Source organism: Echinops telfairi, unplaced genomic scaffold (assembly GCF_000313985.2).
Source record: "Echinops telfairi isolate 266 unplaced genomic scaffold, ASM31398v2 ScPeMD7_18;HRSCAF=68, whole genome shotgun sequence".
NCBI classification, from domain to species: domain Eukaryota; kingdom Metazoa; phylum Chordata; class Mammalia; order Afrosoricida; family Tenrecidae; genus Echinops; species Echinops telfairi.
Genome location: NW_022103915.1, coordinates 99071528 through 99084814, shown reverse-complemented (window position 1 = coordinate 99084814; position 13287 = coordinate 99071528). Strand labels below are relative to the sequence as shown.

The window sequence follows — 13287 nt, the reverse complement described above, 5'->3', positions numbered from 1 at the left end:
GGGGAGGGGTCCCCTCCCTGCCTGAGATGGATGAGCCCATCTCTCCCTGGGGCCTAGGGCTGAGATGGGCACCTTCTCCATGGCCTCTTCATCCACCACCTCAAAGGTGCCCGCCTCGGTGAGTCGGTAGGTTGCTGGGGTGTACAGCTCTGATGCCAGAGGAAAAGGGGGAGCTCAGCAGAGAGTGCTTCCGGCCCCTCACACCTCCTCCCAGCCTCTCCTGCTGCCTGCCCAGCCCCAGGGACACAGTCAGGGAAGGCCTAGCTACCCTTGCTCTGGTTTGGGGCCCATGCGTCCAGCTGGCCCCGTCCCTACCATAGGGGATGAAGGGTCGGTCGCTGGGCGGGTGTAACAGGAAACGTTTCTCTCCGGAGAGGACACAGTAGAGGTTCTCGTAGTGGTCCTTGTGCACTGCCAACACAAAGACGGTCCCGGGCATAGTCGGCGGGGCAGGGCACAGGAGGGGCAGAACCTGCCCACTGGAGCCTTGCGCCTCAAGACAGCCGGGGTGTAAAAAGGAGCAAGTCCTGCAAATAAAGATTTCAACCTTCCATCCAAAGCGTCCCCTGATGTCTCCTTTACACCCAACACTAGTTCAACTTAGCTAGTAAAGGATGTCTATGCCTCTGCTGTGAGCATCGTGCTCTTCGAGCTCCATCCAGGATCAGACTGAAAACAGCCTCTTCAGAGAACAGCCAGGATCCGGAAGGACGATGAATTTATACGGGGAGTGGGGAGTGGCTTCAAAAGGTTCGTAGAAACATCCCATTGCCTTTGAATCCCATTGTTTTTCTACACAGTTTCTGAAGCCCCTCGGTTCCCTCAGGGAGAAGAACTCGGGAAGGGAGGGTGAGAACGTTTGAACCAACCCGAGGGACTGAATCAATGTCACTGAGCTGTCAGCGTAGAAGCTCGGTGTATGTTTCTGCTCTGTGTATTCTCAACAACATAGTCAAACCAGACTCCAGGAGATGCCCAGGGGGGCTGGGGTGGGGCTCCAGATCCCAGCCACCAGGGACTTGGCACTCACCAGAACCCCCATGCGGCTCATCTCTACCAAAGAGGTGAATAGCCACACATAGGGTTCTCCCAAGTTCACTTCCAGGCCCAACGTACCCTCTGAGAGATGTCTAGTATGCCCCACACCAAAGCCATCCCACCCGCCATGCTGCCACGCCACTCCTCCATTCACAGAATTGTAGAACGATCCTCCAGGCCAGCCTCCCACCCTTGGCCCCATCCTGAGTCCTCCCTGTCCCTGTGTCCAGGAGACACCTACAGGACGTCACTGCGGCCGCCTCCCCTAGCCAGAAGTTCACTGCATCAGGCATCTTCCCTGCAGGCCAGAGGAAGAGAGTTAGAGAGAGTGTCCCCTGCAGCCGGGCCCTGGGATAAACCAGACTGGGATGCGGGCGGGGAAGCTGCGCAGGAGAGAGGGGCATCCCAGGGAAGAGAGTGGCCAAGAGGCTGTGGTTTGGAGGGCTTAGGGAGTGGGTCCACCGCCCCCCACAGGCAAAAGGAAGAGCACTAATCCTCTGCAGTCGGTCAACGGTCAAGGCTTCCAGGGTGGCAGCGCCTGATGCTGGCCGTGGGGTGGTGGGTGTGGACCAGGCCAGACTGCCCCCTGCCCCTGTCACCCCCTCTCACCCAGAGCCTCGGAGGCCCAGGGCACATGGGGCTCCAGGTCGGGCAGCAGCTGGGGCAGCTCCGTAAGCAGGTTGGAGCACTGCTTCTGCACGTAGAGCACGCCGGGGTGCCAGGCCCTGCCCTCTAGCACGTCCAGCACATCGCGAAGGGGCAGCAGGCGCTCAGCTGGCCTCACGAAGCGATCTTCGCGCACGGCATCGGCGTAGCCATCTGGGGTCACGGCCACGCTCACCTCCGTGGCGCCCACTGTGGCCCTAGGGGAAGGGGCTCTCAGAGCATGCCCACATGCCACAGGCAGGGCGACCGTCACCCTAGTCCAGCCCAGCCAGGGACTGCACCCACCTCAGATAGGGGAGGGACCACTTCTGCAGGGCGGGCCAGTGCCGCAGGGCATTGCGCACAATGCAGGGCCTACTGGGGCAGACCCAGTCCCGGTAGAAGTGCAGCGGCGTTGGGGCCTCATCCAGGTAGGGCACGGTTGGAGGCACGCCAAGCTCTGCAGTGGGGTGGGAGGTGGATGTTGAAATAAACAGCACCCAGCCCCTGCCTGCCACTAACGGATGAGATGCCCTTTCTAGGCAGGCCACAGGGTATCACTGGGCAGTGCTCACTGGGGAGGGACCAAGAGACCCTGGACCACCAGAAATGGAAGGGGACTTTCAAGGAGGAGACTGCAGCACACCTACACCAGGAGGGGCCACCAGGCCCATGAGCAGGTGAGTAACAATCTGGTGTCAGCTGGTGGAGGGGTGGAGTCTAAGCTGTCATTCAGGTTGCAGTTTGCGCCATGGAGATCAATAGCTCGCTTTAGGCTAGATATACACCCCCTTCCTGTGAGACAAAACACATGGAGCTACACTAGAGCCCTGGAGCCGTAGGGGCCACTTGGAGACCCCTGCCAGTTGGGATGGGATGTTTCCACCGCCACTGGGTCCACAAGACTTTCCACCCACTGGCCTGTGATCATTGCATGTGTTTCTTGAGTCGCAAAAGGGATTTATAGATTGATATCAGACATATGGGCTAATATCAGACTTAAGGACTTGATCTGGACTGGGCTGTGATGTTTTCTTAATGTACAATTGCTCTTTGACATACAGCTCTCTCTTAAAACACATATAAGTGTCTATGAATTTGTTTCTCAGGTCAACCGGGCTAACACAGCAGGGCTCCTGCTTGGCCCAAACCCTAGTCCTCCATGGGGCCAGACCCTTAGCTTCCCTAGCTGCGGTGGCCAACCTCCAGTGACATGTAGAAAAGCAGCTTCAGGTGCCACGCAGGGAGCTCCAAGTGGCTGGGGCAGCAAGCTGAGGAACGCCCTCCAACCGCAAATATTCACTCAATATTTTGGGATGTGCTCAGCACTTGGCTTCGCCAGTGTGAATGGGTCATTTCAAGAGGCTGACAGCCTAATTGGGGAGACATATCTGACTATCACATGAACCCCCTGGGTCTTCCACAATGGTACTGTGCTGTGTGCCACCTGGGTGGCTGTCTCTCTCTAGCTGCCCTGCATCGCACCCTTCATAAACATCACTGACTCTCTGTTGTGCTCCTGGCCAGCTCCCCGTCTCACCGAGTCTACCTACAAACAACCCCCAACCTCCCTCACCCTCACCTTCTCCCTCTGCACGCATGCCACCTCCTTTGGGGCCCCTCCACTCACAAGTCACCCCAAGAGCCTTCATTCCCCCGGCTGGCTGTCCTTCTTCTTCAGGAACCTGTGAACCACACCAACCACCGCCCACCCCCTCCTGTGCCCGAGCCCACAACCATTTCTAGTAAACAAACAACAGTGGCCCTCCAGTCGATTCTGGCTCACCTTTCCTCCACAGGGATTTTGTGGCCCTGACTTTTCTGAAAAGGATCACATTTCTTTGGGGGTCCTTTAGAAGTAGGCAAAGCACCCCGACCTTCCCATTTGCTTAACCATGGACAGCCCCCAGGGGCTCTGAAAAAACCCTCAATCCCTTCCTGCGTTCATATCCTCCTGAGCACCGGCACCGTCAAACACACTATCTAAGGGGCCCTGGTGTTGGCACGGTGGTTAAGCACATGTCTGCTAACCAGGAGGGGGGTGATCTGAGCCCACCAACTGCCCGTCGGAGAGAGATGTAGCGGCCTGTCTGTTTCCTCGGACACAATACGCGGCAGTTCCACCACTCCACAGCGACAGGTTTGCAAACAGGTTAACATACAATCTACTCGATTAATTTCCATTGGATAGCTGTCTGGGTCCCCCGCTAGAATGTGATCTCCATGAGGGCGGGGGTGTGGGTCACACCTCCCCAGGAGGGAGCACAGTGCCCAGCATGCCCAAGATCCCCAGTACACACTGGCTTAATGAATGGATGAAAGACTTCCAACATCTCCTGCCATAGTGAACCAACTGGTTCCCCTGGCTTAACTCCCCTCCTTCCAAAAGCATTTAGCGCCCCAGCTCCAGACATCTTCCTGAAAGGTAACCTCATGTTGTCACTCTTAGCAAACCTCCTTTGATGACTTACCACTTGGAGAATAAAGTCTGCCTGGCCTATGTGTAATCGGGCCCAACCCACTATTCTCGTCTGATTAGCTTCTGCCTGGAGCCGGCCCCTTACCACACACCCTCCCTGCAGCTCCCTCAGTTCTCCGACGTGGCTTTCACTTGGGTAGAGTGGAAGGTCCACCCTGTGCTTCAAGGCCACTGCCCTCCCCTCCACCACAAGGTCGCACGCCTCCAGTGAAGCCATCCGATTAGTCTCACAGTCAGTGGGAAAGTGGGGATGTCTTTAGCTAGATCGGAAATTGGAGCTGAGCAGGAAGGTCCCAGGGAAGCTGGGAAGGTGGGACGGGAAGAGCTGATTGGTACCTGAAAGTCACTGGCAAGAGGCAAGAAGGATCCTGCCAAGTAGATACAGGAACCCGGAGGGATGACACGTGGCCAAGCAGTGGCAGCCAGCCCACTGCAGCAGGCACCTCAGAAGAAGACCTCGGGCTCAGTAAGCCCCTGCGATTCTCACAGAAATTCTTAACAGAGGTGGAAACTGCTATTTTTAGCCCCTTTATATTTTCTGTTCTGCTTCCATTTTGATTGTCTTGCATTTGAATAGATTTCTTTTTGGGTAGGGCCACTCTTCTATCCCAGGGCTTCGAAACAAGAGAATTTCAAAAGAGAGCTAGATAATTCCTTTGACCCCGTAATTCCTTTGCTAGGAATTTAACCAACTAAAATACTCATGGGCACCAACCTCCCTCCCACTCAGGGCGTTCGCCTTCCCTGAACTGTCCTCCCATGTGTCTGCACACTTCCTCCCTCCCCGCCCTTGAGTCTGTGTCCAAATGCCACCTCCTCATTGAGGCCCGCTCTACTAACCCTATTTAACCTCCATCCCGGAGCCCCTCAGTCGGCTTAACTGATTTTCCCACATTTATCTTCTAACCTACTGTCTCCTCATTTAGTGTGCTTAGGGCTAACTGTAAGGAGCCCCAGTAGCTGCTAAGAGCAAGGTCAGTGGTTCAAACCCACCAGCCACTGCTCAGGAGAAAATGGAGGCTGTCGGCTCCCTTAAAGAATTTCAGTCTCAAGTTTTGCCCGACCTCATCATCTCCCATTTTTTGTGCAAATACTGTCCAGTCAGATAAGGATTTATTCTGTACAATTAATCCATGGAATAATCCATGTATTGTGCAATCTCCCTTTCTTTCTCAATCGGGTTTTTAAATTATTACCATGGGCTAATCAGTGATACTATAAACAGAAAGTCTTTATGTCTCCAAGGAGATGATTGATCGTTAAGATTCTCTACCATAAAATAAAGCAGACAGAAAACATAGATTCAGGAATGAATTTGGGGCTGCCACTTAATCCTAGCTCCAATCTAAGAACAATTAGTTTGTACAACATGGTCCTGCTTGACACTGGATCTTAGGAAGGAAACACAGAAGATGTGAGTGCTATAGCAAAGTGTGGTGAAGATATTAGATGGTGCCCAGCTACCAGACAGAATAGCATCTGGAATTTTAAAGGCTTGCTTTCAATCAAACAAGCAGCCATCGAAGTGAGACATCAACTAAGTCCACATGGAAGAAGCACACCAACATCCATGATCCAAGGATTGTAAATTATATAATCCAAATCTGAAGGAGGGAGCTGAAATTGTGAGATTCTGATTTACAGAAGGCTATGGATGACAGTGGAAATCCAAAATACATTTGCAGGATCTACACAAAAAATAAGCCTCGGTGATTTCCCTCTGACCATAATAGAGGGAACAGGAATAATTTGGTGGTCAGACAGAGTGTTGCGGAGACAACTATAATAGATTAAAATGGCAAATCTGGCTCAAATGGTTAAAATCTTGTCAACTGATCTCCCTTTTCATAGACTTTATGCACTTGATCTGTTTTAAATATTTGCTGTATTTTTTTAAAATCATATCAGGGCTTATCTCTGTTGTATTTTGTCACTCACTGTTGGTAGCTTTCTTGACTCTGTGATATGTTTTCCTGTTTTTCAGTACATGAAACCCAGGATGAATGAATCTACTGAGGGCTCCTGAAGGGTGGTGGCAGAGGTGGGGAGAGCTGATATCAAAGCATGCAAGAAAGTAGACAATGTGCACAAGCGGGCTGTGGTGCTCACTCTGCAACGCTGCTTGATGTGATTGCACTGTGGAATGGTTTGATGTCTCGCTTAGCTCCTGATGAAATCATTACGCTTCTCTAGTGGGAAATACCTCAGTTCTTAACTTTGCAAGAGAAAGAATTCACGCCGAAGCCTGGTTTGTGATCCAAGTGGGTTTTTATAAAGGACAGAAGTTGTTTCAGGTTTTAGAAGCACTGAGCACGGGCAACCTCGTGGGACTACACACCTACACGTGGTAGTCTGAGGCCAGAGACCACGACATGGGGGGGGGGCTTGGAGGGAGGAGACGAAGGCGAAGGTCTCACGGTCATGGTTATTTGAGGTCTATGGCTGGGAGGCGTGATTGAAGGTATTGGTTGGCCCCCATTGTCTGAATTAAGCCCACCTGGGCCTAGTTTAGGTCGCCCAGGTGTACCACCCACCTGGCTCAGGCTTGAATTGGCACATGCCCAGTTAGTCTTTATGGCTGGTTAAGGACTCGCCTGATTCTCCTCCAACCTCCTCTCCTTCAGGCACGGAGAGGAACAACCCCGTGTCCCTGTTTCACGCTACCTAACAAAATTATTTGGGAGGGGAAAAAACCTCCAGCTTCGGAAACTCTGTATAGGTTTGGTTTGGGCTTGGTTTCTGGTTAACATAGGGTCCCTGGAGGGGCCCTGCTGGCACAGTGGTTACGCATTGGGCTGTTAACTGCAAGTCCAGGAGTTTGAAACCACCGGGGCCTCCTCAGGAGAAGGACGAGGCTTTCCACTCCCATAAAGAGTTTGTCTCAGAACCTGGATGGGGCAGTTTAGTCTGCTCTGTAGGGGTGCTAGGAGTTGACATCAACTCGGTGGCAGTGAGTTTTGTCTTGTTTGGGGTAAGGTTAAGTACTGGCCTGCTAACTGAAAGGTTCGGAGTTTCAAATCCACCCACCAAGAGGCCCCTCGGAAGAAAGACCTGACAATCTACTTCATTGAAAATCGTTTGTAGCACAATTCTACTCCCCAGCACATGGGGTCGCGGTGCATAAACATCCACTCCAGGGCACCTGGCTTGTTTGCTTCCTGGCTGGCTGCCTGTTTGCGCCTGTAGGATGTGAGAGTTGAGTGATGTATCCCAAGCAGAGTCAGCGGGGCACAGAGAAGTGTTTAATAAATAGTTGTTTAATGAACACCCAGCGTGCACTGCAGCACTGTTGAAATAACCCGAATGCCTAGCAGTGATGGGCTGATTACCAATATATGGAGTAATCAGTCCCGTGACACAACAAACAACTTCAGGCGCCCGTGGTGCAGAGTGGGTGTTTATAAAAAGGAGGGTAGGAAAAATGAGGACCTAATGCTGGGAGCTTAAGTGGAGAGGAAATGTTTTGAGAATGATGAGGGCAATGAATGTACAAATGTGCTTTACACAATTGATGTATGTATGGATCGTGATAAGAGTTGTATGAGCCCCTAATAAAACGATTGAAAAAAAAAAGGTAGGGTGTACCCCAGCTGTGAAGCACTGGAGGAGTGAGGGCTCAGTGATAGGACCGGATACAAGGAGATATAGGGAATACAGGGGTGGAGCGAGAGGGAGGGAAAGGGGGTTTTGGGCGCACTTGAACGGATGGTGATTGCATGAAGCATCTTAAAGGCGATTCTTTCCATGGGGGAGGGGGGATGCTCTAAAATTGATGTGAGCCTGATTGTACAATTTTCCGCAGTAGGATTGAACGATTGAAATGTACGATATGTAAATTACGAATAAAACTGCGGGGGGTGGGGGGGTGGCCGGGGCTGTTGGAGAAAGAAAGAAAGGAATTTTAAAAGGAGGGCAGAAGGACAGGCATCTGCGTGTCTGGGTGTGCAGAGAATACTTCTGGAAGAATGCAAAAACTGGGAGCCTGGGACAGGAGAGAAACTTTAGTTGCACTGTATTCTCAAAGCTTGTTTTTAAAATATGTACCTGAATGGATGAGAAATCACTTAAAAATAGAGATGGGGGTGGGGGGGTGGAGGCGCCAGGGATGACTTGCTGAGCAGCGCCAGGCCCTGCAAAGCGCTGCGCTGCTCACAGCCTGGAAGAGTCTGTGCCCGCTAAAGACCTGCTTCCTTCCAGCAGGGGTGCAGGGAGGGGCTCCCGTGTTTGTTTGATGTTAAGAGTACGACTTCACACTGTAACAAGTAATGTTACCGAATCAGTAACCAAAAGGTCCCACCAAGAAAAGTCCGTAGAACCGGGCACTTCACTGATGGAGTCTCCTAAGCATTTCAGGAAATTAACACCATTCCTGCTCAAACTCATCCTCGAATGGAAGCGAAGGAAGGAAGCGCTTTCTTGCTTATTCTATAAAGTCAGCATCACTCAAGGCAGACAGAGAATGGGCAGGAAAAGAAAACCACAGCAGTATCCCTTCTGACTACCAGATGGAGCAAACTGCACCTGACATCACAATAAAGGGGCTGTCACTGTGAGAGCAGGAATAAGCTCAGGACTGAACTCAAGGAAGGCTCAATGTTGGAAAATCAATCAACGTCATAACACTACACTAACAGTATGAAGGAAAAGAATCGCAGGTGCCCACCCCATTCACAAATTTAAATTGGGGGAAAAAAAGAAGAGCCACATGATGATCTCAATTGGTGCAGAAAACCCACCGGACAAAACCCAACAGTACTTTGTGGTAAAAACGTGAAAGAAATGAGTGTGGGAAAAGGAAAAATGAAAACATTCCTACGTGAAGGAGTCTGGGAGGCCAAGGCTTCCCGGGGAGGGACCTTCACGTTTGTGGGTTGGAGATGCGTCCCACTCATATTCTCCTAAGTAAAAACAGTTCCCCTCAATGATCCCCCCATAATAATGCCAAATCTAAGGTGCTGTCTGCAAACACATGGTCACTGAGGATACACCTGGAGGTCAACTGCTTAAAGGTTGTCAGCCACCTAAGGCAACCAGACCCTATTGTCTGTCCCACCCTAAGTAGGGCCCACTCCCTTCTGATAAGGATACTGGATTGTTCCCCTGGAGGGGAGCCCAAAGAGCACGGTGAGGCTGCCATCTTCACTGTAGAACCCGCCCATTATATGATAGATCATATAAGCTCATGAGAATACATTTCTCCCTCTCTCTCTCTCTCTCTCTCTCTCAACCACCCCTTGGGCCCATTCAGTTGTGTGGAGGCTGGTCACTCACAAAGGGAAATCCCTCAACATGGTAAATCCATGTTGAACATCAAGAAACACAGCAGTACTCAACACGGAAAGACAGGAGGCTTTCCCTCATCAGAAACAATACTAGAATGACCATGCGCATCTCTGCCGGTCCACATTGTACCGGAAGTTCTGGCCAGAGCCATCAGGCTGCGGGGCCAGGGTGGGGGCGGGGAGGCATGGAAAGCATCCAGATGAGAGCAGAAGTAGATTTGCCATTTGCAGATGAAGAACCCATAAAAAAGCTACAAGAGCTAGTAAGTTAATTCAGCAACATTCCGTTGTTCAAGATCAACACATAAAAATCTGCTGTGCTTCCATCCACCAGCAGCAAACAACGGGAAACAGGAAGAAAGTGTCGGGCAGTCTAGCAAAGCGCTGGGGCGTCCATAACGCATGCCCACTGGTCCGAGCTATGGAAACAAAGGAGCAGCACATGGCACATGCTCAGAGGTTCAGGTTTCCCGCCAGTTATGCGTGGGTGGGCGCTGCACCTGGATTGGCCCACCTAGGCCAGGTGACTTCAATTCAGCCAATGGGGTCAACCAGAGGTCGTCCACCACGCCTCCCCGCGGAATAATTGAAAAGGCAGGAGCCCGGAGTCGACCACATGACTTTGCAAGCGGTTTCCAGGCAGGCTGCACGTTTGGGAGGAGCCCTGTGGGTTCCTGTGTAAATCTGAAGCTTCTTCTAACGCTCATAAAACTCACTTGGATCACAAACCAGGCTTCGACGTGAATTCTTCTGGCGTGGAGCCAAGGACCAAGGTATAGTTCTCTGAGAGATCTAACAAAAGAGAACAACTCCATTTCTAATACCATCTAAACAAATAAAGGACTGAGGAATTATTTAACGAGGGAGACAAACACTAAAAATTACAAAATAGTTCTGAGAGAATTTAAAGAAGACATAAATAAATTAGAAGGCTAGTGATCTGCAGATTCAATGCAATCCCTATGGAAATTCCAACGGCTCTTTTTGTTCCTTTTTGGGGAACGGAAAAGTCAATTCTCAAATTCACATGATTGCAGAGGGCCCCAAATAGTAAAAATGATCTTGAAAAAGAACAAAATAGGAGGTTTCAAAATAAAATAAATTTTTAAAAAATAGGTTTCATACTCCCCAATTTTAAAATGTACTGTAAAGCCACAATCATCAAAATAGTGTGGTACTCCTAAGAGGGCAGGCCAAGGAACAGAAATGAGAATCAAGAAATAAACCCATACACCTATGGCAAATTGATTTTTGACAATTATGTAAATGGGGGAAAGAATCACTTATTCAATACATAGTGCAATGACCATTGAATCACTACATGCAAAGGAATGAAGTTAAATGGACCAATATCTCACATCATGTATGTAGGACTTAAAGAGACTTTTCCCCAGATTTGTCTCCCCCAAAGACATGTCAAACATTAGAGGCTATTTGCTAGCATATGGTGAGAGATCAGATGCTTAGAGACATCCACCCTGCAGGCAGTCAGTTGCCAGACAACTGTCTGGTCCCACCACAGGGTAGAGCCCGCTCCCTGTTGTTAAGGACAATGGGCTACTTCAAAGGCTTGGGACCATTAGCCTGGTTCCTGTAGGTGGGGTTTACACCCTACATGGAGACCCAGAGGGCAGGTCAAACCAGCTCAGTGACATCCGAAGTTAGGCTGCCGTCCTGAATCTAGGATCTACCCTTGTCACATGTGTGTCCCCAATCCCTCCTCTTCCTATTGCGTGTATATCCCTAGATTGTCCCCCTCTCATTGCTGTATAACCTATAGTGTAGCCCCTTCCTGTGACGTATGTCTTTACCTGTAATTAGTGGGCTTGCACTCCCCTCAAAGATATATAGGCCTCGGTTAGCAATAAAGAGCTCTCTCTCGGGCTCCCTTCTTGGCCTCTCATCAGTTTCCCCTCACCGCTCCCCAGTCCTCGCTCCCCTGTTCCCTTTCCCCTTGTCCTCCTTCCCCTCCCCCTATCTCCACGTGGACCAAGTGAGGCTGAGGTGAACATGCTACCATGAAACGTGTCTGACTCCATTATTTCAATCTCTCCTCTATCTCTCATGCTCCCTAGGACTTTACTATAATCTTTATATATTTTAACCGTACAATTGCACCTATCGAACCTGCGATTAGTTGTGGGGGGCTGCCCCCCCACATGTATGAAATGGATCAATGACCTGAAGGTAAAACTACAATCATACAACCTTAGAAGAAAGCAGAGCTAAAGCTTCAAGATCTTATTTTGGACAATGAATTTTTAGCTATGACATAAAAGGCATCTAAATCAAAATAGAACAAGTAAAATCTCCATTTGCATATGACATGAGTACACAGAAGATGCTGAAGAATTCATAACAGCTACTCCCAAAAAAATGGGTTGGAGGAAATATAAATATATATATGTAACAAGGAAGCAAGTGGACTTTGGGTCTCTACTTGAATCTTGCTACAGTACAAGAACTGTTGGTTCTAATAATTTGGCACTGTATGATAGTCACCTTCCTGACACGATTGCTGAAGACAAAATGGGTGCATAAGCTAATGTGGTGAAGAAAGCTGATGGAGCCGGCTATCAAAAGATATAGCGTCTGCGGTCTTAAAAGTTAAACAAGCGGCCATCTAGCAGGAAAGCAATAAAGCCCACATGGGAAAAGCACCCCAACCCATGTGATCATGAGGTGTCAACAGCAAGAGGTATCAGACGTTCAAAAACATGCAACCACATGTAGAAGACCCCGAAACGCACCAATAAGACAATTGGACAGGCCCTCTCAGAAGGGCCACGTGGAATGGAAGATAAATCCAGGGTGCAGTGTGGCACTGATGAACCACATAATTATCCGCTAGTTCTTTAAGATTTTCTCGCCTTGCTACTAAGGTTTTTATTTGTTTTACCTCATTAATTATGTTAGATTTGCATATGTCCATTTGCATTTTTAAGCTTGTTCAGACATGAAAGTCAGGATAGATAACTCTTCAGAAACAGCTAATAAGGGTAACAGGTCCCTGAGGGTATGGGAAGGGGTGGGGAGAGAATAGGAAGCTGACAGCGTTGATGATGGGGCTGAACCACAGAATTGTACATGAATGGATAGACTGGATTGTGTAAGATGTCAATAAAACTATGATTTTTAAAAAAATCCAAACTCACTATCATCCAAATGTCAACTCAGAGCAATCCTATGGAACAAGGTAGAATTTCCCTAGTAAGTTTCTGAGACTGTAATTCTTTACAAGAATAGAAAGCCCATCTTTCTCCTGAACAGTAGCTGATGGTTTTGAACTGCTAACCTTGCACTTAGCAGCCCAGTCTTAACCATTACACCACCAGGGCTCCTTCAAAAACACTATCAGAGCTAATAAAATAATTGGGCAAAATTCCAAAAACACATAATATGTAAAAATACATAAGCTACTAGCCCAAATTAAAAAAAACAAAAACAGAAAACAACAAATGCTGGAGAGGAGGTGGAGAGATTGGACCTCGTGTGCACTGTTGGTGGACTTGTAAATACATACAGCCACTGGGGAAAATGATATGGAGATACTTAAAGCAACTGGGAATTGAAACCCCATACGATCCAGCAATACCACTATTAGGCATACACCCTAAAGAAATACAGACACAACACGAGTGGATGAATGCTCTCCCATGTTCATTGCAGCACAGTTCACAATAGCAAGAAACTGGAAGCAGCCCAAATGCCCAACAGTGGAAGAATAAAGAAGCCATGCTACATACACACAATGGAATACTACACACCCCTGAAAAAGTGATGAAAGCATGAAACACCGCATGACATAGAAGGACCTGGAAACCATGATGCTGAGTGAAGTAA

The 13287-nt window shown here is 49.3% G+C and overlaps 1 protein-coding gene across 2 annotated transcripts in view; it reads right to left on the bottom strand.

Moving 5' to 3' along the window:
* LOC101655913 (bifunctional peptidase and (3S)-lysyl hydroxylase JMJD7) overlaps window positions 1-13287 on the bottom strand; it is a 34849-nt gene that overhangs the window by 12927 nt on the left and 8635 nt on the right. For both annotated transcript variants that reach the window (XM_045288061.1, XM_004712728.4), the window contains exons 2-6: window positions 1990-2143; window positions 1648-1901; window positions 1280-1336; window positions 316-411; window positions 73-149 (exon numbers count right to left, since the gene is read on the bottom strand). In XM_045288061.1, coding sequence (XP_045143996.1) covers window positions 73-149; window positions 316-411; window positions 1280-1336; window positions 1648-1901; window positions 1990-2143 — 638 coding nt within the window. The remainder of the gene's footprint in view (window positions 1-72; window positions 150-315; window positions 412-1279; window positions 1337-1647; window positions 1902-1989; window positions 2144-13287) is intronic.